Source organism: Penicillium coprophilum (genome assembly GCF_028826855.1).
Source record: "Penicillium coprophilum strain IBT 35676 chromosome Unknown utg000004l_segment0_segment0, whole genome shotgun sequence".
NCBI lineage: Eukaryota > Fungi > Ascomycota > Eurotiomycetes > Eurotiales > Aspergillaceae > Penicillium > Penicillium coprophilum.
Window position 1 is genome coordinate 7,933,410 of NW_026622723.1, and position 27,556 is coordinate 7,960,965.

At 48.4% G+C, this 27,556-nt stretch overlaps 11 protein-coding genes across 11 annotated transcripts; 4 read left to right on the forward strand and 7 right to left on the reverse strand.

Annotated features, from left to right (window-relative positions):
• Nucleotides 1-102: 102 nt before the first annotated feature.
• On the reverse strand, nucleotides 103-1,739 carry xanG (cytochrome P450 monooxygenase xanG; the record flags this gene model as incomplete). The annotated part of the gene is made up of 3 exons (XM_056678566.1): nucleotides 103-159; nucleotides 207-1,067; nucleotides 1,146-1,739. The coding sequence occupies 3 exons, from the start codon at nucleotides 1,737-1,739 to the stop codon at nucleotides 103-105; spliced, it is 1,512 nt and encodes a 503-aa protein (XP_056533566.1).
• Nucleotides 1,740-2,426: 687 nt separating this feature from the next.
• Nucleotides 2,427-3,060, reverse strand: N7500_007423 (DUF4149 domain-containing protein; the record flags this gene model as incomplete). Its single annotated transcript, XM_056678567.1, has 3 exons — nucleotides 2,427-2,590; nucleotides 2,649-2,919; nucleotides 2,974-3,060. 3 exons carry the CDS (start codon nucleotides 3,058-3,060, stop codon nucleotides 2,427-2,429), a joined length of 522 nt encoding a protein of 173 aa, XP_056533567.1.
• A 1,735-nt stretch (nucleotides 3,061-4,795) lies between these two features.
• Nucleotides 4,796-5,864, forward strand: xanC (transcription factor xanC; the record flags this gene model as incomplete). Its single annotated transcript, XM_056678568.1, has 3 exons — nucleotides 4,796-4,904; nucleotides 4,957-5,442; nucleotides 5,506-5,864. The coding sequence occupies 3 exons, from the start codon at nucleotides 4,796-4,798 to the stop codon at nucleotides 5,862-5,864; spliced, it is 954 nt and encodes a 317-aa protein (XP_056533568.1).
• A 564-nt stretch (nucleotides 5,865-6,428) lies between these two features.
• Nucleotides 6,429-8,581, reverse strand: xanB (isocyanide synthase xanB; the record flags this gene model as incomplete). The annotated part of the gene is made up of 2 exons (XM_056678569.1): nucleotides 6,429-7,951; nucleotides 8,005-8,581. The coding sequence occupies 2 exons, from the start codon at nucleotides 8,579-8,581 to the stop codon at nucleotides 6,429-6,431; spliced, it is 2,100 nt and encodes a 699-aa protein (XP_056533569.1).
• Nucleotides 8,582-9,752: 1,171 nt separating this feature from the next.
• On the reverse strand, nucleotides 9,753-10,457 carry xanA (isonitrile hydratase-like protein xanA; the record flags this gene model as incomplete). Its single annotated transcript, XM_056678570.1, has 1 exon — nucleotides 9,753-10,457. One exon carries the CDS (start codon nucleotides 10,455-10,457, stop codon nucleotides 9,753-9,755), a length of 705 nt encoding a protein of 234 aa, XP_056533570.1.
• Nucleotides 10,458-11,735: 1,278 nt separating this feature from the next.
• N7500_007427 (putative C6 transcription factor) lies at nucleotides 11,736-14,368 on the reverse strand (the record flags this gene model as incomplete). The annotated part of the gene is made up of 4 exons (XM_056678571.1): nucleotides 11,736-12,828; nucleotides 12,902-13,127; nucleotides 13,185-13,426; nucleotides 13,512-14,368. 4 exons carry the CDS (start codon nucleotides 14,366-14,368, stop codon nucleotides 11,736-11,738), a joined length of 2,418 nt encoding a protein of 805 aa, XP_056533571.1.
• Nucleotides 14,369-16,716: 2,348 nt separating this feature from the next.
• On the reverse strand, nucleotides 16,717-18,255 carry N7500_007428 (uncharacterized protein; the record flags this gene model as incomplete). Its single annotated transcript, XM_056678572.1, has 6 exons — nucleotides 16,717-17,073; nucleotides 17,125-17,208; nucleotides 17,272-17,560; nucleotides 17,614-17,724; nucleotides 17,792-17,949; nucleotides 17,983-18,255. The coding sequence occupies 6 exons, from the start codon at nucleotides 18,253-18,255 to the stop codon at nucleotides 16,717-16,719; spliced, it is 1,272 nt and encodes a 423-aa protein (XP_056533572.1).
• Nucleotides 18,256-19,450: 1,195 nt separating this feature from the next.
• Nucleotides 19,451-20,780, forward strand: N7500_007429 (protein phosphatase regulator SHP1; the record flags this gene model as incomplete). Its single annotated transcript, XM_056678573.1, has 3 exons — nucleotides 19,451-19,525; nucleotides 19,582-19,997; nucleotides 20,057-20,780. The coding sequence occupies 3 exons, from the start codon at nucleotides 19,451-19,453 to the stop codon at nucleotides 20,778-20,780; spliced, it is 1,215 nt and encodes a 404-aa protein (XP_056533573.1).
• Nucleotides 20,781-21,139: 359 nt separating this feature from the next.
• Nucleotides 21,140-22,281, forward strand: N7500_007430 (Mrp/NBP35 family ATP-binding protein; the record flags this gene model as incomplete). Its single annotated transcript, XM_056678574.1, has 2 exons — nucleotides 21,140-21,172; nucleotides 21,334-22,281. 2 exons carry the CDS (start codon nucleotides 21,140-21,142, stop codon nucleotides 22,279-22,281), a joined length of 981 nt encoding a protein of 326 aa, XP_056533574.1.
• A 1,142-nt stretch (nucleotides 22,282-23,423) lies between these two features.
• Nucleotides 23,424-25,145, forward strand: N7500_007431 (inorganic phosphate transporter; the record flags this gene model as incomplete). The annotated part of the gene is made up of 1 exon (XM_056678575.1): nucleotides 23,424-25,145. One exon carries the CDS (start codon nucleotides 23,424-23,426, stop codon nucleotides 25,143-25,145), a length of 1,722 nt encoding a protein of 573 aa, XP_056533575.1.
• Nucleotides 25,146-25,973: 828 nt separating this feature from the next.
• erg20 (bifunctional (2E,6E)-farnesyl diphosphate synthase/dimethylallyltranstransferase) lies at nucleotides 25,974-27,088 on the reverse strand (the record flags this gene model as incomplete). The annotated part of the gene is made up of 2 exons (XM_056678576.1): nucleotides 25,974-26,897; nucleotides 26,969-27,088. The coding sequence occupies 2 exons, from the start codon at nucleotides 27,086-27,088 to the stop codon at nucleotides 25,974-25,976; spliced, it is 1,044 nt and encodes a 347-aa protein (XP_056533576.1).
• Between the last annotated feature and the right edge of the window lie 468 nt (nucleotides 27,089-27,556).

Here is a 27,556-nt window from a genome sequence, read left to right on the forward strand (position 1 = left end):
TCACCTTCTCGTATAGCCACTAACCCCAGGATCTATATTGTTCCCATCTGATACTCCCGAGGCCAGTCATAACCTCGACTCTGAACTCTGAATGAGTCTCGTTCACGACTTCAGCTCGGTCAAAATAACCCGACAACCCAGCGGCGCCAGAATCCCACCCTGTCCAAGTCAGCATACATCCACCAACTAGCACCAGAAAAACATACCGGCGTCATCTTCAACTTATATCCAGGATCAACAACCCAACTGACCCTCCCTAGCAAAACAAACAACAAAATCTTCACCTGCAACAACGCAAACCCCTGCCCAAGACACTTCCGCTTATGAGCATTAAACGGAATATAAGTCCCCCGAACGGTCTCCCTCCGAAACCTCCCTTGCATCTCCTCAACACTCTCCCCCCACCTCTCAGCTCGAAACTCACGCGCATCATCACCCCATACAGCAGGGTTACTATGCACCGCCCACGCATTCCACCCCACAAACGTCCCCCTCGCAATAGGAAGTTCACCACCCAACATCGCTGGCTGCAACGCAACACGGTTAATCAATTGACAAACAGGCGGGAACAGACGAAGTAGTTCCAAAACCACCGCCGTCAGATACGGGAGACTATTAATGATCTCCTGTGATGGATCCGGAGACGTCTTTGCCGTCGTCAAAATCTCGTCCCGTAATCGATTCTGGATATCGACTCTTGTACCCAGTTGCCAGAACATCGAGGTTACGAGCTGTTGGGCGTTTTCGTGGGCTGTTAGGAATGTTATTTTGAGATTGTCGCGGAATTGTTTCTCGGTTATCAACCCGGTTTTGTAGGCTGAGCCTAGCATGTGTGAGACCATTTCTTCGGCGTTGGTTTCGTTGCGATTCTCTAGCATTGTCATTATCTCGGCGTAGAGACGGTCGTCGAATTCGTGCATTATGTTGTAGGCGCGTTTGCGGGACGGGAGGAGCCAGGGGAAGTGGTCGAGATCTGGGAAGCTGAAGTACATTGGTTTGAAGAGGGTTGCTTTGATGATTGATTGGAGGGATTCGATTCGGACGGTGCCATTTGCTTGGCCCAGGCTCTACCGGAGGTTAGATTTTAGCTGTGTTCAGTATTGGAGATTGAATGTTCGTTGCGAGGATGAGATTGATACTGGTACCTTCAACTCCAAGTCCAAGAAATTCTCACCCATAACGTCCACAGCCCATTTCTGTACATCGTCATTCACCAATATACCTCTATTACCTCCAGTCTCTTTCTGCAGATTGATGAGAACATCAACCAATTTCCTCGACTGTTTCAGCAAAGATGTCGTTTCAAAAACCTTCTTCTGCAAGCCCGCCTTCATGATCCCCGTATAAAGTCTCCAATTCTCCCCATGGGCATTGATGATATTATCACCGACAAGCGTCGCAATAACAGCATGCGGGATCTTGATCTGACTCCCTGCTTTCGCATATAGCTGTTCATTGCGGAACATATCGGTTAACCAATCTGGTCGTGAAACGAGGATACTCCACCGTCCGGCAAACCAGACTACCACGGCCCCGTGTTTCTCTAGTGGAGTTCTGAACCATCGTTCGTAGATCTCATCTTGGCCCATTGAGGACCAGAGGCCGAGGATTGAGACGTAGATTGGGATTCTCGGGAGGTTGGGGAGGGTTCGGGGGACGTGGAGGTACCAGGTTAGGAAGAGGAGGGGTGGGAAGAGGATGGTTAGCAGGGTTGAGAGGAGGATCGAGAGAAATGTCATGTTGAGATGGGCTTGGTGGATTAGAAAGATTGGAAACGGATTGGATATTGTCTTGATGGTACGCTGGTACTATATAGCGCTAGATGGAGTCTATGTTTATGTCCGGCGCTCTGTGCCCTAATTGATGCAATTGGTGTCAGCAGAAGTCAAAACACCTGCACTGATGACACACTGTCCGCCGTGAGTTTCTTTGGTCATATTTTTGCTGGGTTTACTGTTAGGGTGACGCTTGATCTCTGTAGGTTGCTTGGGAACGACAATCCTTTGTATCGACATTGAGTGACGGGAGCATTCGATGGTCTTCCTGGTCTGAAATACATGCTCTCTTTCATACCAGACTCGATGTTAGCCATATAACATACAGTATCCTCAATGGTCTGATTGTATCTCGAATTCACGATGCCTGGAGGTCTGCCGTTCCCCGATTGCAACTGCAACTTGATTCATTTTCCTACACAGGATCAATTGGATTAGCGCTGCGGTCTACTTCAATCTTTAGGTCTCAATTCATAGAGCAAGCCTCTCTATGGGTAGGGAGATCAGGTTGATTTATCGAATACAGAGTTGAGATGTGTGTAGAGGCAAAGTGAAATCAAGAGTCGGAAAGGACTACGCAATATAAACAAGTTATTCTCAAACCCGTGGTTACTGTCTGACATTTATCAAGGTCTGCAAGATAAGTGTTGTCTAGACCCCTGCTAAAAGCGTAGCAGACAGTGAGAATCCATAAAACACTGTGGCCAACATGGCAATAGCATTCAAATGGATAGCCATTGCATGATTTCGCGCAAAGTTGCGGTTAGCCCGATGCACCTTTGACCCATCGGATTCCGTATCCGTGGTCTCATTTTCTGTAGCAAAACAAAGGTTAGCTAGCTAGTCAAATGAGGCGTGCCAAGCTTAACCCACCTTGTAGAGCCCTCCTGACTAGCGTTGCAGTTGTCGTCCGAGGCCCATAGATGAACCAATTCAGACATCCGGTCAAGCCAGCTACAGCAAGAGGCGCCAAACTCCATGGGTCTTGAGTTAGTGAAAATATGCTGTATGGTGGGTGCGTTGCTGCGGTTAGCGCTGTGAGTCCAACCTGCGTTCCGAAGTAGATGGGGAAGAGGCGTTTTTGTAGAATGATGAACTCCTTCATTGGCAAGGCCTGGTAGCATATCTTCGTATTGACAAAGCTCTGTATGTGGTTAGTCACAAGATCGCCTGCCTCTTTGGGGGACAAGGAGCGTACCTGATACAGCTCTGTTCCGAGGAGAGCGCCATAGGAGAGAAGGTGATATGGGAGGAGGTTGCCCACTATCTTGAGAAAAGAATCCATTCCACGCGTTGATTGAATGAAAGATGTTCTAAATGGAGAAGGGAAAGATGAGTGAGAGAGTGTGATATGTTGGGGCCTAACCTCCATGTTGGTCTTGGCGGCTTACTTGAGATGTCGACCAAGCTCAACGACGTTACGTTTGATACCTTGCAATTGCAACTAAGATTTGCTTAGATATTGGGTGGACGCGGCTTGATTGGCTGTGGTATCAGATGGATATTGGCTGATATCTATATATAATAATATAATGCAAATGATATATGCCCAGTGGCTTCATGATATACTGAACGGTCTGCCTAGATTTGTTTCTATTTACAGCTACAACCCAGACAAAGACCCCAAGTCACTTGCGGGATAAAACGTCTGCATCACGCAGTTACACAAAGCGAGTTATGTTCCAGAATCCCATCCAGCGACAAACAAAACCGGATCTTCCGCAAGTCCCTACGGCTGGATCTCACATGCATCTATCCCGGGGGAATGGATGAGCGGTCACGGAGGCACCACATGGCAGTGCCCTAGCTGCTCAAAAGAGGGTTATTTGTACTCTGAGTGACTGGACTGAAAACGAAACTCAGCCGGTGTATCGATTCGGTGTCAATGTTGTGCCATCTATGATGCCATTGCATAGATGGCCACTTCTTGAGGTGTTTAGTGCCATATCTCGGACTATTCAACCAATTGAGACGGCAATGTAACCTCTCGAAGCCCAAGAGTAAGAAATGCTATAACATCACCCACAGTTTGGTTCGAACCCCCGGAGTATATCCAGCGTGAGCTCATTGTTCTTGCAGAATCGAGGGGCCAAGGAACGACGGGTCTTATTTTTAGCCTTCAAACTGGGTCAGATTGTACTAGCTGCATCATCCTGCCACCACAGCTCTGGCCTCCCTGTCCTTCTGTGAACGGGTTCTAAGCGGTCTGGATATTGATTCAATCCAATAGGAGATTGCCTGGTTCGTTCTCAGCTTGAGCACAACGCAATAATGCCCTTGCCACGTGTGGTCCGTGTGATCAGGGATAACGGCTGAAATCGGACATACCCGAGTCTACAAGATAGATTCACGCCACATGTGACTTGGAGTATAAGTAGGCGAGGATAATGGTCCGAAGTACCGGGGCAAGTTACCTCTGGGGGAAAGGTAGCACGGTCTTGCCACGCCAAGGGGTCTCAAACAAGGTTAGAGGGCTCATACACACGAGTCCTTGATTCATAGAGGTAGAGCAGAGCGGAGGGTTTCATCGAGCTTGCTGAACCCCAGACTGATGGCAAGAAATGAGAGAATCCAGGGCAGCGCCATGTCCATGCACACGTCCAGGCCGAGGATAGCCTCTGATTACACAACCTCGTACAACCATCCTGAAACCTTCTCCTAGAGTACCTGGCTCTACAGAAGAGTGTCTGAAAGAGTTGGCTAGCTGAGAAAGGCAGGTAGTTTGACGTGGGCAGATTTCATAGCATCACGCGGCTGAAAAGGCGGTTGAATCATGGCTTTCAAATCAGATTGCTGATCACCAAAGATCCGTTGTACAGGGTAAGTGACACAGTGAGATCAGGCGTGGTTTTCCCTCGTGGATGCACGGTCTGTATAAAGCAAAGACAGGCTGACGGATCTTTTTCGGTTCTGAGTTCCTGAACATCACTTGAAACATCTGAAGAAAGTTATATGAGATATGCAATATCCTCGAGCACGTTAGTATCTATCAAGGGCATAGTACAATACCAATTTGCAAGATGAAGGTGGAAGATCAGGCTAGTCCCACGGATGAGGATATCCTCAGTCAAACACAAGATCCGTTGGAAAGGAGGAGATTGCAAAACCGCCTTTCTCAAAGAAACCACCGTATGATACTGCCGCAAACAGAGGAACGAGGAATGAAACTGACAGATCCCAGGTCGGAAGATCAGAGAGCGCATTGCAAAGCTCCAAGAGCGCGTCATCGCCAACGAACTCAGAGCAGCAGCTGCTCTCAACGGATGGAATCAGGCGTATAACCCTCCATTGTTTCCAAGGTCTCACTCAAGCTCCTCGGAGAATGACTTCGGGGTTACCTCACGAGATGTCTCGCCTTTAATCTCAGACCAATGTACCTCATTCATGCCATCATATCCCCTATTCTCGCACTCGTGGCCAAACGACTTCAACACATTCCCACAAAATGGGTATCATGGCGACCTATCTCAATTCGCTGGAGTCAACGAAACAAGTCCAATCTCTCCTACCACGAGCGCTTTAGCACAGCCAAGCCATAGCATGTCACCCCCAAGCTCTGGGCTTGGTGGCGATACTTACCGAGAAATGATGGGCAGTCCGGAGACCTTGATACCAGACTCCTGGTCCACCTCAGCGCCAAATCAGCCGCTGTACTACGTTGCGACTGGTAAGCACTCCAGCTTCCTGGTATAAAGATTGTCATGTGAATCAAGTAACTAACAAAAGGCAGAAGCCGCATTACCTCAAATAATTCAGGTCATCAACACTATGTCTCCTGAATACAAAGTGATCGTTCTGGTTCCTCCGGAGTCTACCGCATCAGTTTCTATCCCTTCTTTCCCCTCGCCGACCTCTTCTTACGGGACTGGTACTGCTCATCACGGGCCTGAACATAGTCTTGCAGCACAGCAGCCAAATTCACAAAATATGACTTGTCTGTGTTATCCTCGCAGCATTTCTCCTGTACCTCATACACAATCCGCGTCTAGAGCGTGGCTAGGCGGGGGCCCATATGCGCACACATGTCCTTTGCACAAAGTGGCAAATCCAGAACCTCCGAGGGGAGGCACTCCCATTAGGATGCTGTGAGTTTGTTGTGGCTGTGTACAAAGATAGAGGTGGCAGAGCAGGGGCCGACAGTGGGATATATACAAAGAGTGGATATGGATGAATTGTGCATATATGATGATTTATGCTATCTCAAGGACAATAGTTATAGTTTCTACTCAGACTGAATTTGATAGAGCAGATCCAAGGCCATAATCTGATTGTATAAATAGGGATATTTTGACACACGAATTGAATCTAATTACTCCGAGCGAGCAGAATAAAATAGACTTGAGAATCATTCATCACCATAATTTCACTTCACAGGCGCATATATTTGAGCTTTCTTGAGAGATTGACCAAAGGTAAAAGGGAAAATCAAGATTTAATGGATGTACACACGACCAGGCACGGAAGATATTCGGAGATCGCAGTCTTGAAATCTATTGGATCTTGCATTGAAGACTTGTGTAATTGCTTCAATGCTCGGCGAATTCTCAACATAAGCCAAATATGCAAGTAAGAAAACGAGTGACCAAGCGCAGACAGAAACGAGAATGACAGAGAACACAACCACCAGATCGAAAGCAAAGATACATGAACATCTCAGTCACAGTGAATTCGCCACAGTTCCCGATCACAGTCACTGACATATCCAGTGCGAGTATGCAGCATGGCAAAGTTGTCACTAACCAGCAGATCACCCTTCTCCCAACCAAAGCGAAGACAAACTCTATAGTCATATGTGATGCGATCCACAACCTTGACCAGATCATTATCGTCATTCTCGATTGAAACATCACAGGTCGAGAATTTGGTCTTGGTTGAGTCCCACGGCTGATGCCAACGTAGACAAGGCAGTCCAGAGATAGGATGCTTCACGATCAAGGGCAGATTCTTAAGTTTCGCATCCCAGAACCCATCGTTATCCATAGCCCAGGTGACCTTTTCAAGACGCTCAGCAGACCACGGAATAGGCAGGTACCGGAAAAATAGTCTGGAGCTAGCAAATAAGGTGTATCCATTTCCCTTCGGCGCAGTGGCCGGACAAGTGAAGAACTGATAACAGGGTGGGTGTTGGATTTTCTTCTTCTCCCCCGTTTCTGGATCAGTGATCTCGTCGAACTTGAACATCCCATCAAAATGCATCGGCATAGCCTCGTTCGAAGTCACATTGTTGCCCATCTTGTCAGATCGTCCGTTGTCCCGTACCTTTTGGATTATGCCAAAGCTCCATGGGAGAATTGTGCCCAGCTCTTCTCCCTTCTTGACATAGAGATCTTCCTCTAGAGTCTCGGAAAATCCGCGTATGATGATGGGTGACATGCCGTTCGACAGCTGGCGGACCTTTTTCATGGGGATGGAACGGATCGATGGCGGCGGATTGACATTGTCGATATCTGCGGGGCGGATGACGAGTCCGCAGGGATATAGATGCTCGAACTTGATGGATAAGCCGTCTCCAGTCCAGTCAAAAAGACTCGACTTCTCGCGGAAGAAATATGGCTGTCCGTTCTTGTAAATGAGGTCGTGCGTATCGCGGACGTCTTCAGCGTGGACGGTACGATATGAACCGTCCAGTCCGACAGCCACACAAGAGTGCCAAGGTGTATACCCTAGTAGCCCTCTAATCTGTGGAACAAGCGCGACAGAAAGCTTTTTCTCGCCGGCAGACTCGTGGATTGATAGTCGGACGTAGTCTTTGCGGTTGGCTTTGATGGCCGCTGCGAACATTTTGCCGCGAATGATCATTTGTCGTGCCGTGTCGGCAATCTGTGCTTGTCGAGCACGTTTCGACATCGTCTTCGTCTCCTCCTGATGGGCGAGATCCTTGGTAAGGAACTTGATGTAACCGCGGTATGTCAGACATGTATCATTGTCGGTTTTGATAGCCTCCGTTGCGTCGAAGCTCGGGTCAGCAAAGGTGTACATCAGTTCTCGTCGGAGACAACTAGCGTGAGCTAGATAGAATGCCTTGGCAGCCTCTGGAGTTGAGGATTTGAACCATGGATGCTCGAGAAGTTCGAAAAGACGAATGAATTTGACATGATGGAGCTCTTTGTCGATGGCCAATTTTCGCAGGGTCTCTCCATAGTCCCAAACGGTTTCATCGGGAACGCCCAGGATGTCTAACGAATGTTAGTATTGGAACTGTGAGCATTTATTGTGATCATTCAATTACCATTGTATACAAGTCCATCCGAGCTGATGTAGACATTGGCACCAGGAGTGTACACTTCACCGATATTTTGGCAAAGTCCATTCAAATGAGCCAAGGCCAATTCTTCGCCAAAATCGGGCATAGTGCCCAACACTTTACTTCTCGCATTAGGTGATTTGAAAGGAAATGCGGGCAAGATCATGCGAATTGGCTGTTGGCTGTCAATTTGCTCCACGACAACTGGAACAAACGACTCAAAGCCTTTCCAGGAAATGCCCGATTTCTCAAAGTCAACACCGTAACTTTCGATAATTTTCAATACATCCATAGCCATCATTTCATTTTCAGAACCATCTGTGGTTTCAGAAGCGATGAGTCCGTCGGGCACTTTTTGTTCGTGGTGCTTAATAGCATCGCCGTTTGAGGTAATGGGCACTGGATCGGCGCTGGCGTAATCGGAAGACAAGGTCTCCAACTCCACGGTCTTCATATTGGCTTTCTTATAGGGTATTCCATTCTTGAAAGGACCAATTTCATTCTCGGAGAGTGATTGGTGTGTAAGGGGAACAATGTCCGCCCCCGGTGCCAAGACGACCATTGTGACTCGAAGTGAAAGGTATGTTTCCAAGAGAGATACCCCGGTCTAGTCACTGTTCAACCCGGAGAGGATATGAGGGAAAAGCTTGGATGTCAAGTATGTATTAGTCTCACTCGAGTCCCGAAGAAATAGACAAGATGTGCTGTTTTATCCAGAACTAGATGGTGCTATATAGCCAGCATCAGCCAGAACACTGACCTCGGGACAGAAAGTCTGGAGAGGTCATCCCTCATTCCGATGACTGTAACCCCTGATGCGGACTAAGATGTCAAGTCTTAGGTCCAACCTAGGGCATCCCAGGTGTGAATGGTCATCACTCTGTACGACTTGGGGCATGTTTTCCTACTCTATTTTCATGAATGTTGTCAGCGTGAAGATTTATGGTTAGTAAATTTTTATCAACTCAGTAAAAGGCTTGAGGTTGACTGCTGCCCAGGTGCGTCAGAGAAGCTTAAACCTAGACCGCTTCACTTATCCTTTCATTGCAGTCAGCAAAGCTGGTGTAGAACCGAAGAATGAGGTGGCTTGAGGGATGTTCCCGGAGTGAAATGAGCATGGCCTCTGTAATTTAATGAGTGTGATGACTGGGCATGCATCAATGTCCCAGATCCATTGGACAAGTGGAATGGTGAGTGCCTCTGTGTCAATGAAGCTACACTTCCAACGTTGGCCTCGGGATCCCCGGCAACCCACCACCAATGGTAGGAAGTGGCGACAATCTCATTTGGGTAGTCCTTTGTAGATTCGAGACAAATGTAACCTTTGTGACTTGGATTGCCCAAAGCTGAGCAGCAAACTTGGTCTGATCCGCAAGGTGGTGGCAATGGAAAGATTCCAGCACCAGATCATGGAGGCTGATGAACCGTGAAAGGGTGTAATATGTAAGATAATGAGCCCAATCATTAAATAAGCTTGAGATCTCCTCAAGGATTATCCATCAAGCAATATCTATTGGCAGAAGTTCTCCTTGAGCCATATACATTGAGCTTACAAGTTGGAGCTGAAAATAGTACAGAAAACCATATATTGCCGAATTGGATAGAATCAACCACACGTGTTGTGATACGTGATACCACTGCTGTGCTCAAGTTCAATTTCACAGTAGTGCTTGTCGACATAACAGATGAATAAGATCTTGATAATCATCAAGCCTGCAGCCCACTCTTCCAGCTCAGTCTTTCAGCTCACACCACTCATACTCCATAACTCGCGAGATGAACGCCGTCATGTCGTGTGAAGTCAATTGACTGACCAGGTAGTATGTGGCGTCCAAGCCTGAGCTTACCCCTCCTGCCGTGAGAAGTCGAATGCCTCCTTGCATCAGACCCCCATCAAGGTATCGCTTGTGCAATACAGTGGTAGCAGGCTCATCCGAGGGATTGTGATGAGCACAAATATCCCGAAGTCTATCAACAGCAGTGTGGTGAGTTGTCACAGTCATTCCACCAAGTAAACCTGTGGCCCCAAGTAGAAAAGTGCCAGTACAAACAGACATCAAGATCCTGGGAGTTGAGGGTTCATCTGCAGGTAAAGCTGCAAATTTGCGAATCAAATCAAGCTCCGGTGTATTTTTCTCAATGAGTGGCTGCAAAACTGGCGGCACCCCACCTGGGACGACTAGGATGTGAAACTCCGAAATGCGATCGACCGCATCTGGTAAAAGCAGATCTGGGTGAACGGTGAGCGAACTTGCGGCACGAACCGCTGGGCTGGAAGCGACTGTTGTGATTTCGAACATTCTGTCGGGGTTCTCTGGGTTTCGATTGTGGGAGACATGGGATAAGACCTCGATTGGGCCTGCAAAGTCGAGGATATCCGCGCCCGGAAACAGAAGAACCGCGACTTTGTAGTACTTGTTGGGGGATGCGGAAGACATGACTGCGACAAATTGCGATCTGGTCTTGCGAGACGTACCAAGGTAAAAGTCCTTGAAGGAAAGCGTGGGTAGAATGAATAATAGTAGTGATATACCTAGAGATAAAGGGTTTCGCTTGAAAGAGAGCAGAAAGGCGCAGGTGAATTTTACCTCGGAGCATTTTTTAAGTCTGCTGACTGCCGGCCTAATAACTGGCCGACTTTGTACGACTTTGCTCTCCGCGTTCACCGATTTGACGGTTGGAAATCCCAGCAAGGTGTCCAATAGCATCGGCTATCCGTAGTGCGCTTAAGCAAGATGTCTCGGATGTTAGAGCGAGGAGCCCGGGGATGTAAATGTCTCAACTTGAATGGCCGCATGGGTATCCAAGACAAGAGGATTGAGAGGTAGAAATGTATACAATCCCCGTTAGGATGGAATGGTAATCAGTTGAGAAAAGATCTACATAAGGACGGTGTGATCAAGGCCACAAACAATCCATTTGTATAGACTGAAGTTCGCACCACGGGACCAATACCGTTGATGCCTTTCGCAGCTTGTATTGATCTTTCATATACCCTAGCCGCCGGGCTTATATCTTCAACTGGTCTTGGTTCATCAATATATTCCCAAACGATAGCCCCCTGTCCGACATAGCGACTCCGCAAAATTGGTATTGCAGCCGTCATGGCCGTGCAATAAAGGTCATGTCACGAAGTCATGAGAGTGTGTCAGAGTCACTTATGGTCTTTGTGAGAAACAGAAATCCGATTTCGTCACCTGGGCAGGTTGGGGCTAATATTAGTCATGATATATCACTTCCCCAGGCCCTGGGTGTCCGGGAATGTGGACACTCCGGCTCCCCGCTATCTCAACAGTGGGGAATGTAGCTGAATGCACGAACTGTGTTCATGGACAGATTCACAGAGATTGATGTGGTTGTCGTGTAGTCTGAACACTGGCTATGATGTGGTTTGCAGGGCCGCTCTAGCTGGAAGGGGTGGGCTCGGGGTTTGCATCTGCAAGCCCATTGGATAGCTACAACTAGGACATCAAATTCGAAGCGCGATACCATGAAAGATTCTCTAAAGGTATACACATACTAAATGTCCAATGGCACGTATCACACCGAAGAGTCCATTCAACTCGTAAAAACCTTCCGCTCCGACATATTCAAGGGCATAAGTTTCAAGAAAAAAAATAACGACAATCATGATGGCCCGAAAGGGGACTCCAGCGCCGCGCTGAAGAAAAACAAAAAAAAAAAATTAAACGCTTTTCTAGGGACAAGGCCGATCACTAGCCCCACAGGGGTGGATGAATATACTCTGCTGCGCGGTCCAGTAAATTGGGCACAGACCATTCGCCACTTCCAGAGCTTTCGGGCGTAGGGGGCGGAAGGGAACCAACGCTGGGAGTCATGTTTGCCGACACAGGAGCAAGTGATCCCATGGAAGCGGAAGTCGGGTTAAGATTAGGATGAGTGGGGTATACAGGCGTACCATTACGTCCCACTGAGGGACGCGTATTTGGGTTCCCGAATGCGGCAAGTAACTTTTGTAAAGCACGATGCGTTTTCGCGAGTGACTTTGCCCATTGCGTTTGTGTGTCAGGGGGCATCCCAGCCGGAGAAGTTGGATCCACCACCGGAGCGATGGGGCCTGGGGCGTTCGTGGTGCCCGTGATTGGGTCGTAAGTCCCGAGGTTTTGAGGCGGCGAGGTTATATTGGCTACATTAGGGGACCCATTGGAGTCGTAGGCTCGCTCCGTGCTTGCTCTTTGGGCAATGATGCCTTCCAGTGAACGGAGAAGATTCCATACATTCGGGTTTGCTTTCGCCTCTTCGATGACAGCAAGCAGGAATGCGGAGCTGATTGCCCGCTGCAATGCAATCCAGGACCGAGCTGCATGAGAGCTGATATTGTGCAATTCAATGTAAGCTTCGACGGTAGTCATCAGATTTACCACGCAATTTTCGCGCATGCTGGCTGCGCTCGCGTCACTGATATCAGCCATTGGTTTGAGCGCTGGCCGGCAGAGCTCAGAGGCGAAATAAGAAGAATGCAATTTCAACACAACTCGCTCCAGATGTTCCGTAGAGGTGGAGCAGTTCCTTGCATCTCGCAGGTATGGTCGTGCCTCTATCATGATCTTCTGAATGCGTTCCTTAAAGGCTTGTATACTTTCGAGGCTTATTTGCGCGTGTGGGCTCAGCATGCGAATGCGGACAACCTCTAGTGCAAGAGAAATGACTCGAGATAGGGTCTCAAAATAAGACAGATCACCAGGTTTTGAGCCATCTCTATAAGCGATATCTGGTTGGCTCACTGCAGTAGTAGAAGGCCGATCGTAGGAGAGCGAAAAATGGCTGTCCTGCCATGCCATGGACCACCTATTTATGTCAGGGTCACATACTTGGGTTATGGGAAAAAAAAAATGAAAAGAAAAAGAAAACAATCTCTTACCAGACATGTCGTCGGCGATACCGTTCAGCTGACGAAAACCGACTTGACTCCACATGGAGACCAAGTGCCAAGCCCATGCGAAGAGTCATACCAAGTAGGACATAAGAAATTCCGGGATTCATGTTGTATGACAAAACATTCCCTATTACAAGGAGGGTCTGAATTGCCTCGATTGTAGGCTGGGAGAGAAAATTTGTCATACGGAGGCACTGGTAAGAGCAGCATACTATTTGCAGCATTAGCAGACGACTCTGAAAAGACATGCTTGGCGTGGATCACATACCATAGACCTGCGAGGTCAGTTCCCTTTCCTTGCTCCCATAATCAGATGACTGGCATCCAGAGGCAAGGATAGCGAACAGTAGTCCCAAATACGCAATGCTCACGCCAAAAGGCTTCTGTGCTTCGTCTGCATCGGCCAGGTATTCTCCACCGATAGAGGTTCTTGTCGCCAGAAGAAGCTCAAGAGTGTTCTCAAACTCAAAAATGTCCTCCAGGACAGGATAGATGGCTCCCGAGATGTCCCTGTAATAGTAGAATAACCTGCACCGGGAAACCCTTGTTAGCCCAAACAATCTCAACTAAAAGTTCGATTCGAAAGACTACTCACTCTCTGCATTGTTGATCACTGGGAAGAGCGCTACAGACAGCGGATATATCAAATGTTGACATATCGGATGACCATAGATCAACAAATGGATAGGTCGCAGACTCGTTGTCAAGACCAAGCTTGGGCAGTATTCCTCCTTCCAAAAGTGCTTGGAGTTGGTCGGACCCAGACTGATTGTTGAGAATATAAGCTAGAACAGAACGAGATCCCAAATGGACAGTGCCTTTGCCTAGAGTATTGGCAGCGTGTATGCCCTCGCGTTCCGGCGACGCACACTTAGAACGGGAACTCGCAGCGGGACTCTGCACGCTTGCGGTTTCTAGGGAAGCGGGCAGGCCCTCTTCCGCTCTCTCCAACCCAACTCGAAGGGAGGAGATGGTGGATTCCATCTCTTGCAATCTGTTGCGCACGTTATCCCATTCCTCGCGCGCGATTGAAACTCGACTACCAGTACCGGTAGCAGGAATGTTTGGTCGGCTCAAGGTCGGCTCATGTTTTACTTCTGCTGGCGTTTCATCGTACGCATATGCTGTTGAATATTCGGGCATAGGTGCTGTTGGCGCGCTAGCAGCGCTCTCGTGAAAGGCTTGCGATCGTTTCTTGGAAGGGCGTTCGTAGGAGCAAAGGTCTGCATGGTCGCGCTTGACGCACCCGTCGCAAGGCAGATTGCGATCGCATTTTACCTTTCGCGCATGGCATGGATAGCAGGCTTTAGGCTCGCGGGCCTTGCGCTTTGTGCGGATGATCGCGTCTACCTGGGCCTGCGGCAAATCGGAGACCGCTCTGTTGGACGCAGAAGCCATGTCGGAGGTAACGGAGGGGGAGAATGAAGTTGATTTTGGGTAAGGCGACGTCATCCAGACTCAGGAAAGTCTTTGGTGTAATATATCCTTACTGAGTCTCGAAGGTGTTGTGTGTCGGCCTATACAGCAGTGTTTCATTCGGTCATTGGCAGGATGGAAGTGGAGGATCGGAAGCGATTTGGGAGTTGAGCAGCGATTTCAACACATTGGAGACAGATAAAGTTCCATAAATTCATTAATTAAAACAGAGCAGCATAATAGGCAATAAAAGCTCGATTTGAAACTGTACGTGATTTGTTCAAAGGAAGCTGGGATTAAGCGCCGGGACGACGCTACGGCGCCACGTGACGTGGGGCATCCAAATGCGGAATCAAGCCCTACGTCAGCATTGTATACCTTCCAGGGCTTGGAAAATTCCAAGCCTCGGCATGACTTGAAAATGGGACGAAAAATTGGTAATAAAAGGTACAATAATCGCATATTTCTTGTAACTATTTGCTGAGACAAAGGATAGCTTTCATTACTTTTCACAGCTAGGGACATAGTCATTAAGTTGTAGTCTTTAAACTGTATACTTGATGCATCAAGCCTTGAGTTCCAATATAGTTATATAACCAAATACATAACTATCTTGATACACAGATGTGGGTTGCACTTTGAGAGTCATTTTCAATTATGTACTTATCTTCTCCCCACACAACTATATACGGGGTTGTTGCCACGCGATGCGCTGATATCTTCATTGGAATCTTAACATTATGGAGAACCTTGTGCTTTTTTTTTCCTAGATGGAATCATAAAACCTCCTAGGTGGCTCTCATCACTAGCTACATTGCCAACATGTGATTGGATGCAAGCTGAACAGTAGTTGCTCCTCATGTAGCGACCTACAACTCCTCTTTCTTTCCACTGTTGGAACCAATTATTGTCGTCAAATCGTCCTTCCCGGTCATGATTGTGGCTGAATCTGCAAAGGGTGAGGTATCCATTTCGCTCCCAGAACCGGCTATCCCGGCTTGTACGATGCAATTCCCTGTCATGACTACTGTGATCTATAGCTCCCTCCCACTATTGAGAGAAAAATCAACCGCCTATTCGTCATTTGTGATTGGTCTTGATACTTACCAGTTTTTACGGTAGGACCTAGTCCCATATAGTATATCATCCCTATACCCACTACTAATCCTGTCCCTGTTTTGTGAGATTATTTTTCCCGACTTCGAGGCTATTATATTTACACTCATCCAATTCACACTCTAGGATCGATCATTGCTCGCTGATTTTACCATCCTCCTTCCGAAGGCTGCAGCTCTTGGAGGCTAATTTGTTCTTATTGATATGATACATGACACAGTTCAACCAGAGATCAACGCTTTACAGGATTTTGGGCATCTCATTGCATAGCGACCATTTCTGACTCTGGTCCTATTGGCTATATTAGCCACCTAAACAAAAGATGCAATACACGCCATTGTAAGGGCGTGTATTAAATCTTGAGGTCCATTTTTCTCGCGTGGGACGGCACATCCTCCCGCCTGGGAAATTATATCGAACTGTTGAATATGATCGGCAGACTATACCTCGGCAAGCAATTTTTATGGGTCCCGCCTATGCGTATAGAAAATATGATTGGTCTCTGTGAATAGTCTGGAATGATCTCGGGATGTTATACCACATTTAGCGGGGACCCAGCAGAATTTTTCCAGACGTTCAGTGGATTTGGAGCTTTACATTAGAGGTGATGTAGTCTTTTCCCGGGAATTTTAGACCCTTGTTGATAAAAATTACCTAATATGGACCCCCTAACACCACCATGAATTTTTCCATACCAGAAATTCATTTCTTCAACACATTATTTGGCTGTTAGAGGCTTCTAGAAGGGCTACAGTCCGCCACCCTGCCGGGATTCTTGGGCTTCGACTCCGATAAATCCACCCCGCCATACTATGGGAATGTGTTGCACTAAATAAGTGAAATTATGGGACATCCGAAGACTTGAATATAAGTCGGAAAAGGACTTATGTCGAGGGACAGCTACCCTGCTAGCGGTCCCTCGAATAACATCCGTAAATGACTAGGTCTGACGTTATTGCAAACTTGAGCTATGGGATCTCCATCTTTATTTTCGTCACTAATTGGAAATATATAGAAACAAAATGGTGGAGAGGTCATGAGAAAACAATGCTCTTCTGTCCTATGCAGGCCTGGGCATCCTCCGATGTAGTACGAGTGGACTAGGCTCATTAGGCCCAGGACGTCCCCGAGGCCTCAGTAAGGCCGGGCCACCTGGATCCAATGGCAATTTTGCGGGAACCAGAGTCGGAGCTTTCCGAGTATCCCCGGTTTTAGGTAAAGCATCGATGATTTGAGGGTGACTATTTGCAATCCACAACGTCTCATCCTCATCGCGCGGAGCTGAGGCTGTGTATAGCATCTGTCGTAGCCATGGGCCATCCAATCTGTTCACTCCATTTTTTCCAACCTCGATCTATCTGACAGTGGACTCTGACCCATTTCGTCATCCGCCTTTCATCAGTATCCAGTATGGTAACTTCAAGTTCAATGACTGACCCAGTCTGCTTCCTACCAGCGGCCATTTCCACTGTGTTTAGCCCCATGATCGGGGGCTCCGCAGTCGATCTGCCGATAATATTTTGAAGATCACCCGCAAATATTGACATGATGCATGCCCTGGTGTCATATATAAAGTCAAGCTCTGCGTACCACCTTGTGCCAGGGACGCGAATGGCAATCATGTACTAGAAAATCCACATCAGAATTGGCCAAACAAGGATCTTTAAGCATCATACCATGCGAGTAAAGGTTCCATTGGGTGGGGGTTGTCCACTTAAGCCAATCACTGCGAGTGAATATGTAGGTCCAGGCCCAACTAGCTACTTGTGAACCTTTTGTATTATTATGACTGCTTGTTTAAAGACACCTTAAGGAAAACTCACTCCTTCCATCCAAAATCCGGTTCTACCAGAATGATGCGCATTGAGAACCTCAATTTCATCCCAATTGAAAGGTCTTGGCTGACACAATTGCACACCTTTGGACCAATAAGAGACCAACTTTTGGTTCCAATGAAGCATTCCTCCACGGTAGGCCCGCAGCAATGCCCGGACATTAGGGAGCTGATTGAAGTCATCCGAGCTTTCTAGTTCATGTTCCATGTTCCTGGGGATTTCCAAGCGTTTGAAAACCTCCAAGCTGTGGTTCCCAGGTTCCGATTCGACCAGTGCACTGTGCAATATAAAATTAGCAACTCCTCTGTTAACAGTCTTAATTTCTATTACTTTCGGCTGGCCTGCCAGATTTCCAATACCTTGAGCTTGTGTTCAAAGATGTGAGGCATGATATTCTCCTTGATTCTCACGTGGCATCTTTCGATTTGTGCGTCGAGATCACTGCGCCATATCCATTAGTATATCGTCGGATGAGGGAATCACAGATACACGTGAGTTGTTTACTCACTGTGGAGCAAGATCACGTTCAGCCATGCTCCAACCCGAAGGCAATTTATCAGGATCTATAAGGGGACTGGATTGTCGCGGCCATGCCTTCCTTTTCGGCCGTTCTCGTGCGGGCAGTTTGAACCGACCCACGTACGATGTAGCGAGATCCGGAAGCAACTTGTCAATTGTGAAATTTCAGTCCCGTGGGACGTCGCTGATCAAATATCTCGCAGAAGGCACATATTCAGCCTCTGCTTCACTGGCTCGTCCTTGGATGATTTTGCGCTTCTTCGCCTCTGGTGGTGTCTCGCCGGTTGCCTTTCGACGTTTCGTTCCATAGGTTGTCGGCAGCTGTGGTATGGATTCCGTCGGTGATTCTGAGACTGATTTTGCCTTCTGGGGGGGCATTATTCTGGTGGGCTTTTGTCTAACTAGATGGCGCTTTCTCTTTGATCTAGTCACTGTCATAGTAGAAGACCCCATATTGAGTACAGGGAGCTTATATAGCTAGATTGTGTTTAATGTTTGGTGATAATTGTTTTGCTATTTAACAAACAGCTAAGTTTGAGAGAATGGTGTATTTTCCAATGGAAATTGTAGGACCAGAGCCAGTTTTTGACAAGGCTTTGCAATATCGGACCTTGCATCAGGGGACCAAGAGGCTACACAAAGAAAGGAATATGGACTGGGATAACATTTAACGAGTGCTTGCTTTCATTTCCGCATTTTCCTCCTACAAAACTTCGTTAGTTGGGGCAGATCAAAGAAAATAGTACAATAAAAATAGGTATTTCGTAGCCGGGCTTCGCAACCCATTTGGCTCGCCAGCTCACCAGGTCACTAGGTCTCGGTAATTACTAGTAACCATTGAGTACATAGCCATTACAAGTAGCTTACTCTATATGTAGGTAGACCTCCACGGAGGCCACAAAGCCCAAAGCCCAACCTGGGCCCAGCCCACAAGTGGGTTGGGTTTTGGGCCCGGCCTCGGGCTCCCTGATCAGCTATGGGCCCCTTTTTAGGGCGTATAAAATTACCCTCGGTTTTAACCCCGTTTCTGAGCCTTATCCTTACGGTAATATTTTGTTGGTATAAATTATTTAGAATCGAGTACTTCGTATCTGTCTATATCACGACTTGAGTTAAAAATCGCATCGATTTACAAATTTTGAAAATTACATACGTTAACTAGAAAATGATAGTGTGCCCTGCTAATTGGGAAATATATATCCGATATCAAAAGATCAAAATTAATCTTTTCCGCAAAACCTCGACTCTCACTGGTCAGACTTTGCTTAAACTTGGAATATATACTTATATATCTAGTTACATAGGAACTCATATAGTAGAAGTGAAAGTTCGTAGAATAATGTACTGTGTAAGGTAAGGTATTGTAAAATTGAGGCATCCATTTCTGAGGTCTTGCGCAGTGATCACGTAACCAATCCTACTGACCCTGGGGACGGAAGATACCAAGCCCCGGCTGACCAATTGAGAGTGACGTACCGGGTAGCTGCGAGTGTTTAGGCCTGTCAACCCAGCTCTATTGACTCCAACATCGTTTTGCTTTCCTCCACATTGGACAGACGCCTATCTTTGCTATCGCATCTACCATCAATTATCTTGACTATCTTCTTTTCCAGCTTCGATCACCGAAACCCCCCACCCAAGCTCAGCCATGGAGCGTAACCCCGCGGAGCAAGATGAGGCTGTGTCCCAATTCTGTGCTATGACTGGAACTCCAGCTTCTGAGGTAAGATTCTTGCTGGATCTATGAGTGATATTGTCGCTGATGAGAGCGTAATCGAGAAGGCTCAGGAATACCTTGCTGCTAATGGGTGGGACATCGAGGCTGCTGTCACAGAGTTCTTTGCGGAGCAGGACGAAGCCTTGCAAGATAGCAACACTGGTGGCGAGCAACAACTAGGTACCGAAGGTAGCTCCAGAGCTCCTTCGCGGGGTAGAACTCTAGGGGGAGGCGCCGTACCAGCTTCATCCTCTGCCGCACCTGAGTCCTCATCATCCGCCCGACGCACCGCGCCCAAGAAGAAGTTCGCGACACTGGGAGACTTTGCTTCAGGAGGAGGTGGCGGTGGTGGTGATTCGTCAGATGGCAATGACACCGATGACCATGATCAAGATTTCTTTACAGGTGGTGAGAAGTCTGGACTGGCTGTGCAGAACCCGGACGACTTGAAAAGGAAGATCCTTGAAAAGGCTCGCAAGTATGTTCTTCAGAAATTGGCCGGGATAGTAAACCAAACTGACATCCAAATTTGTACAGGGCCCAGCCTCCTCCCTCGGATGACCCCCAGCCAAGAGAATCACACTTCACCGGAACTGCCCGCACACTCGGTGGTGACGATGCGCCAAGTCAGGTTATTGAAGCCCCTTCAGCACCTACTCAACAGCGTGCCCAGCGTGTCCAACGAACTCTTCATTTCTGGGCTGATGGATTTTCCGTTGATGACGGTGAACTGTTTCGGTCAGACGACCCCCGCAATGCAGAGATCCTGGATGGTATCCGCCAAGGCCGTGCTCCGCTTTCCATTATGAATGTGCAGCCCGGACAGGAGGTCGATGTTGAACTCAAGCAGCATGAAGAAAAGTACACCAAGCCCAAGCCCAAGTGGAAGCCTTTCTCGGGCTCTGGACAGCGCCTCGGTAGCCCAACGCCTGGCGTACGAAGCCAGGCTCCCACACCTTCATCTTCCACGGCTGCATCATCAGCTCAGGAGCCAGCGAAGCCCACCGTGGACGAATCAAAACCTACAGTTACCCTACAGATCCGCCTAGGAGATGGTACGCGGTTAACCTCTCGTTTTAATACCACCGCCACCGTTGGCGATGTCTATTCGTTCGTCGCCGCTGCTACCCCGGATGGCGCAAACCGCGCGTGGGTATTGATGACGACTTTCCCCAGCACGGAGCTCAAGGACTGGGATGCCGTTCTCGGCGACATGCCCGATTTCAAACGTGGAGGTGTCGTTGTCCAGAAGTGGCAGTAAGCATATCACTGATCTTCGCCTTCGTCTTGAGACTTTCGGGGTGGTTTCAAAAAGCGAATTCCAGCAAGGCGATCTGTATGGGTGAACATTACGTGACATATCTGATACCAAAGGAAAACCTTCATATTTGCTACGTAGAGCAATGGCAACTCGCCAAACAAGCTCCGAATTCAAAATAAGTGACCAATCAAACCTTTTATATTCCCAGGTTCTAAGTCATGGATAGATGTAGACCAAAGATTAGTCAGAAGCGATTGATAAGCGCCCGAATATCGGCCTCCCCACTCTCGGAATTCGTCATTGCTCTTTCAGATGCTACAACCTTTCTTTTCGCCAAATTGAGTATACAATTTACAAATATGCCTCTCACTGGTGTGAAAAATGTTGTATTGGTACGTGCGCATTCGATCCCTCGCGAGCCCTCAGCGCGAAAAAAAAAGAAAGTCATGCCCCTCGTAGCTTATCGATAACGAGGGCACAGCTAGAGGCCATGGGCTACAACATTCAAGCACAATTTCTTGGCTATGACTGACAAGCCATTCCTGAATCTTAGGTCTTATCCGGGAAAGGAGGTGTGGGGAAATCCTCAGTCACTCTCCAACTCGCCCTCGCTCTTTCACTCCAAGGAAAATCCGTCGGAATCCTCGATATCGACCTGACAGGACCCTCAATGCCACGCCTAGTTGGACTCGAAGATGCGAAAATTACACAAGCACCAGGCGGATGGATGCCAGTACCAGTTCACGGGTCCGAATCTGCAGCTGAAGCCAACACATCAGTGCCCTCAACACAACCCAAACGCGGCTCCCTCCGCTGTATGTCCCTGGGCTTCCTCCTGCGCGACCGCGGCGATGCTGTCATCTGGCGCGGACCAAAAAAGACAGCTATGATTCGCCAATTCCTCTCAGATGTCTTCTGGGGCCCCACTGATTACCTGCTCATCGATACGCCTCCCGGAACGAGTGACGAGCACATCGCGCTGGCTGAGCAGCTGCTCACTCTCTCCACCACAGACGCAGCGGCAGCTGCACAAACAGGACTGCCTCGACTTGCGGGTGCAGTTCTTGTTACGACGCCGCAGGCTGTAGCAACATCGGATGTGCGGAAAGAGGCGAACTTCTGCGTCAAGACTAAGATTCCTGTCCTTGGAGTTATTGAGAATATGTCCGGGTATTCTTGTCCCTGCTGTGGAGAGGTCAGCAATATATTCTCCAGTGGTGGAGGACAGGTGATGGCCCAGGAATTAGGTTTGCCATTTATGGGCAGCGTGCCTATTGATGTGAAATTCGGAGAATTGGTCGAAGGAAAGATGGAGGCAGGGGACAGTGATGAGGAGGGGGAGGATGACGACAAGAGTGCAAAGAATGATCCGCAAGATACTCCTGCTGAGCCTGACAATCGCCCGCTCGTTGAAAGATACCGGGATACCTGGTCTTACCCTCGGTTTGAGGGATTCGCGCAGGCCCTCATAAGTGCCATTGAGGGCCCGGTCGCCGTATAGCAGTTTTGCTCATGGAAAAGTGCATTTGATTGTTTTACAGCGATATCCATATCTCCTGCTTTTATCTGCATTGCCTCATATAGAACGTGTTGGCAATTTTTGAATGTCAAATCATTCAATTTATGAACCGGTTTACACCTTGAGCCCGAGCATGTGCTTGCTTCTCACCCGAGAACTAATCTTCTCACCCGAGAACTAATCTTCTTGCAGGAGAGACAATTTCTCCTGATCACTGGGTCCCAAATCGCCTGACTCGTGAGACTCGTTAACTTCCTCTTGAGGGATGAGAGCGTCATCAGAGCCGGCCTATTTAGCACGGGTATGTCTCTCCCCGAAGTATTGGGCTACAGGACCAAGGCAAAGGTGCCTTGATATTAGCCAAGGATTTGATGTAGGGAAGCGTATACGAGTACATACCCGAATCACCAAAATTGTCCCACGTGGTATCCCAGGATGTGGTCTTTTCTGTCCCGGCCAACTATCAGAGTTTCATTTTCGGCCTGCTATGGGCGCCAATTCACAGTGAAAATCCTTAAGCGAAAAAATCTTATGTGAAAGCACACGACCGCGCAGTGCCCAGAGATTTACAGCCAGCAGTGACATGATGCCAAGGGTAGGCTGTGCATCCGTCGCGAGAAGCCCGGGCTTCCAAGTCTCTCGGCGCCCACGCTGAACCCACGTCAAGCTCTATCAAGCGTGCAATCGCAGCCCAGCACGCAGCAACGTGCAGATATACCCAATATGACTGGCTTAAGTGATCCGTCAAAAGTATATCATCGCCGGAAAACGAACTTGGTCCGCTCTTGGCGTCCGCTACCAAGGCTTGGCGCCAACTCCCGCCGGTCTTTGATCGTTGGAAAAGTTCGCCCTGCGATCAACCAATAACCGTGGTCTCAAGTGCACGCTGTCAATGATATTTGTCTTATGGGCTAGCAATGAAATCACCATGGAGCTCCAGATGGATGCAGGCCAAGTTCAGCAAAAGGTTTTATCACACACCGCACTTGGCAATGGTCGTCGCCACCTCGCAGATCGTATAAGGGCACCATAAATCCTGGAGTTCATTAGACAGCTAGAATCAATTCTCTTTCTCGTGCTCCAGATTCACTCTTGTTGTGCGGTCCAACACACCCCTCGTCGCCATGATTTCCACAGTCACAGCGAAGTATGACTGGATCCTAGCAATTACTACCATCGCTTTCGTCTTCAGTGCCTTCGGTAACGGTGCCAACGATGTTGCCAATGCATATGCCACCTCCGTGGCTGCCCGGACACTCAATATGGCCACGGCCGGTGTTCTAGCAATCTTCACCGAGTTCATCGGCGCTGTAGCCATGGGCAAACGGGTCACCGATACGATCAAGAACGGAATCATCGACATCGACCGCTTCAACGGCAAGCCTGGTGCACTCATGCTGGCCATGGGCTGTGCCGAGATCGGCAGCGCAACCTGGTTGATGTTCGCCACTGGGATGGGCTGGCCTGTCTCGACAACGCAGACTATCGTCGGCGCCCTCGTTGGTGTTGGTTTCGCTTCTCAGGCTGATATCAACTGGGCCTGGACAAAGGGCAGTGTCTCTCAGGTCGCTGCTTCGTGGGGTATTGCCCCTCTTGTGGCAGGTGGATTTTCCGCTATCATCTTCGGCACTCTCAAGTACAGTGTCCTTGAACGGAAAGATCCATTCAAGTGGGGTATGCGTATGATCCCATACTACCTTGCTACAACCGGAGCCATCCTTGCCCTCTTCATCGTTATTGAAGCCCCCACAGCACCTTCATTGGAGGAATTCGGTGCTGGCAAGGCCGCCGGCATTATCTTGGGTGTGTTCGTTGGCTGTTTCGTCATCGCCCATGTCTTCTTCATGCCGTATTTCAAGCGCCGTCTCGTCCAAAACGATGCCCGCGTCAAATTCTATCACATCCCCCTCGGCCCCCTGCTGCTGAGAGAAAACCCACCCCTATACTTCCCAGGCAAGGGCGACGCGGCTGTGATCAACTACTATGAAGATGCTTACGGCGAAGTGCGAGCCGGCCAACAAGACGCAGCCAAGGAAAACGTCACATCCAATGCAGACTCTGTCACGGCAACGCCGGAAATTATGGCAATGTCCAGTCCGGTACAAATAGGGGATGACGAGGAGAAGATCAGACCGGCAACCGAGCCACGGAGGAAGCATCTCGAACCAACTGAACGCTTCATCGACCCTGTCCGAGAACTATCCTGGACAAATCCCCAGAAGGCCTATGGTTATCTCAAATACGCTTTCCTTCAGGGAGTCACCCGTGATGTGGTTTCACACGACTCACCTGAGCTGCGAGCAATCCACGCACGTGCCCACCGGTATGACGACCGCGTCGAACATCTCTGGACATATTGCCAGGTTGTTTCAGCTATGATGATGTCGATCGCGCACGGTTCAAATGACGTGGCCAATGCTGTTGGACCCTGGGCTGCTGTGTACAGCACATACCACGCTGGCGTTGTCGAGACCAAGGCACCCACTCCTGTCTGGTTCTTGATTATTGCTGGTCTGCTGCTCGGTCTTGGATTCTGGTTCTTCGGATACCACATTGTTCGCGCGCTCGGAAATAAGATCACTCAGATGTCACCGACGCGTGGCTTTAGTGTTGAGCTTGGAGCAGCTGTTGCTGTGCTTTTGGCTTCACGGCTTGGCTTGCCAGTTTCCACGACGCAGTGTCTGACTGGTGCCTCGATGGGCGTTGCCCTCATGAATTATGATCTGGGCGCCGTTAATTGGAAGCAACTTTGCTTTATCTTTGGTGGCTGGGTTTTGACTTTGCCTTGTGCAGGGTTGATTTCAGGGCTGCTTTGTGTGATGGCATTGAATGCTCCCCATTTGTAAAGGCGTTATATCCATGAACAAGTCCTTAGGTAAATTACAATTTGGGATTTCAGGTGTTTTCAAGTTAGAATTGTGCCATATACTCTGCCCACCAATATTAATTCTGTTTATATACTGACGAGACTGCAATTTGAGCACAAAAAATCACATAATATTATTGTTTTCTGTATCGGCCAAGTCCGAAGTAAGATGTGATAGCAGTGATTGGTTTCTGCAGAGTACAGAATCAATATCAGCGCCGGATGCAGTTTGACAGTCTGCATACGATCTGCGTGATGTATCACAGCTTTGCATTTTAATCCAAATGCCTTCAGTCCAGTTCAGGATATAAGGGGTTCAATTCTTTGCTTTCATTACAAATTTAACAATCGAGGGCTTATCTACACGGGCAGAAGGGAAGTCCACATGGCTGTATAGTCCAAGTATCAAGACCATGCAGCTTTCCCAATTACCCCTTTGGATTCCATACATTCTTTGCAAGTTCTTCACCTAACGTCTGCAACATCGTTTGATCTGTACTAGTTCAGCAGAGTTAGAGCGCTGTATGTAACAAATCTCCGTAACTGTATGCATATATACTGATTTCATTTGTTGAGATAGCATTGACGGGTCCTAGCAATATATTCTTTTGCCTTGCAATAAATGTCCATCTGATTCTAAGTTATGTATTATTAAAGCTGAAATACTGAGTTCGAAAAGAAAGATAAATCCAAGAAAAGACTATTCATCGCCGGACGTGTTCAGCTTTGTGCATAGGCGTTATGAAATATTCAATCGTCACGATCCAGTCGAACGACGGGTATCCTTCTAAAGATAGAGGATGATCCTCTACTTGGTGCGCTTGTAGATTTTGCCAAGGAAAGCCTCGAAGACTTCCTTCTTCAGACCCTTAGACTCATCGACAGCCGCAATCTTCTCGCGCAGCTCGCCAACAACCTTCTGCTCGTAATCCTTGTAGACCTTCTCCAGCTGAAGCTCGTTGAACAGAGCCTTGACCTTGGCCTCCTCAGCAGCATCCTTGCGGCCGTAGGAAGCATCCAGGAGCTTGCGCTGCTCAGGAGTGCAGCGTTGGATGGCCTGGTTAATGAGCCAAGAGCACTTGTTGTCCTGAATATCGGTACCAATCTTCCCGATGACAGATGGGTCACCAAAGTTGTCAAGGTAGTCATCCTGGATCTGGAAGTACTGGCCCAAAGGAATGAGGATGTCATGCGCCTGCTTGAGGTTTTCCTCAGTAGCGAGCTGCAGGTACATAAGGGCCAGAGCGACGGGGAGGTAGAAGCTGTAGTAGGCCGTCTTGTAGGTGACAATGAACATGTACTTCTCCATGGAGAAGTTGTCGAGGTTGACATCTTCCTCGGGGGCGGTGATGAGGTCACAAAGCTGACCAAGCTCGGTTTGCCAGGTGGTCTCGTGGAAGAGCTCGACCATGTCAATGTAGGCGGGGTGCGAGCGGAAGCGCTGCTTAAGGATGAGGTAGATACCAGCCTCCAGCATGAAGGAGTCATTGATGGCGATCATTCCGACACCGTCCTGGCGGTACCAGCAGGGCTGACCACGGCGGGTGATAGAAGAATCCATCATGTCGTCGCTGACGAGGAAGAAAGCCTGGAGCAACTCAGTCATCCAGCCCAGGATGCTGAGGTGCTCGAATTGCTCCTCAGTCAGGGGCTGCTTCAGGAGAGCAAGGCCGGTATCAGGGACCGAGAGGCCACGGTTGAGCTTACCGCCGGGAACGTTGACATTGAGGGACTATGGAGCACAATTAACGGTGTCAGTCATAATTTTTGATTACGAACAGTCAGTGAAGCCGAATTGCTTACCTTCTCAAACCACTCGAGCGCATTGTCGGGAAGGTTGTAGCGCTTTGCGTGGGCAAGGATATCCTGGGCCAATTGAGGGAAAATAGCCTCAAAGTCGGCGCGCTTGGTAGTAGAAGCCATGATGAGAAAGTGTGAGGCAAAACGTCAATGATCTAACAAGAAGACGAAAACGTTCCTAACAATAAAAAGCACCCTTTACCATTTCCCCGCGGAGGGACATTTTGTTGTGTTTGCAGTGTTTACAGTGTTTGTCCTTATGTTCCTGTTTCTCCAGGCGCAACTCGACGACGTCGTGGGTTCTTCAAGGCCATTGAATAATATCCCGCTTATTTTGAGGATTGTGAGCATTAGTAGCGTGCTCAGAATTCTTACTGTTTCATCTCTCTTCGGTCGGGCTACGCAGGTTGCTCTCCCAACCATAAACAACGCGACACTTGTATCTACACCACTGGACGTTCGCAAAGTCGCGATTGAACCGCCGTGGTAGTGAGCTTCTTTCAACTAAAAGAAGCATGGTACTGCGCTGCTGTAACACGTCTTGATACATCCAGAGCCGCATCGGTACCACCAAAACTGTGTTTGAACGTT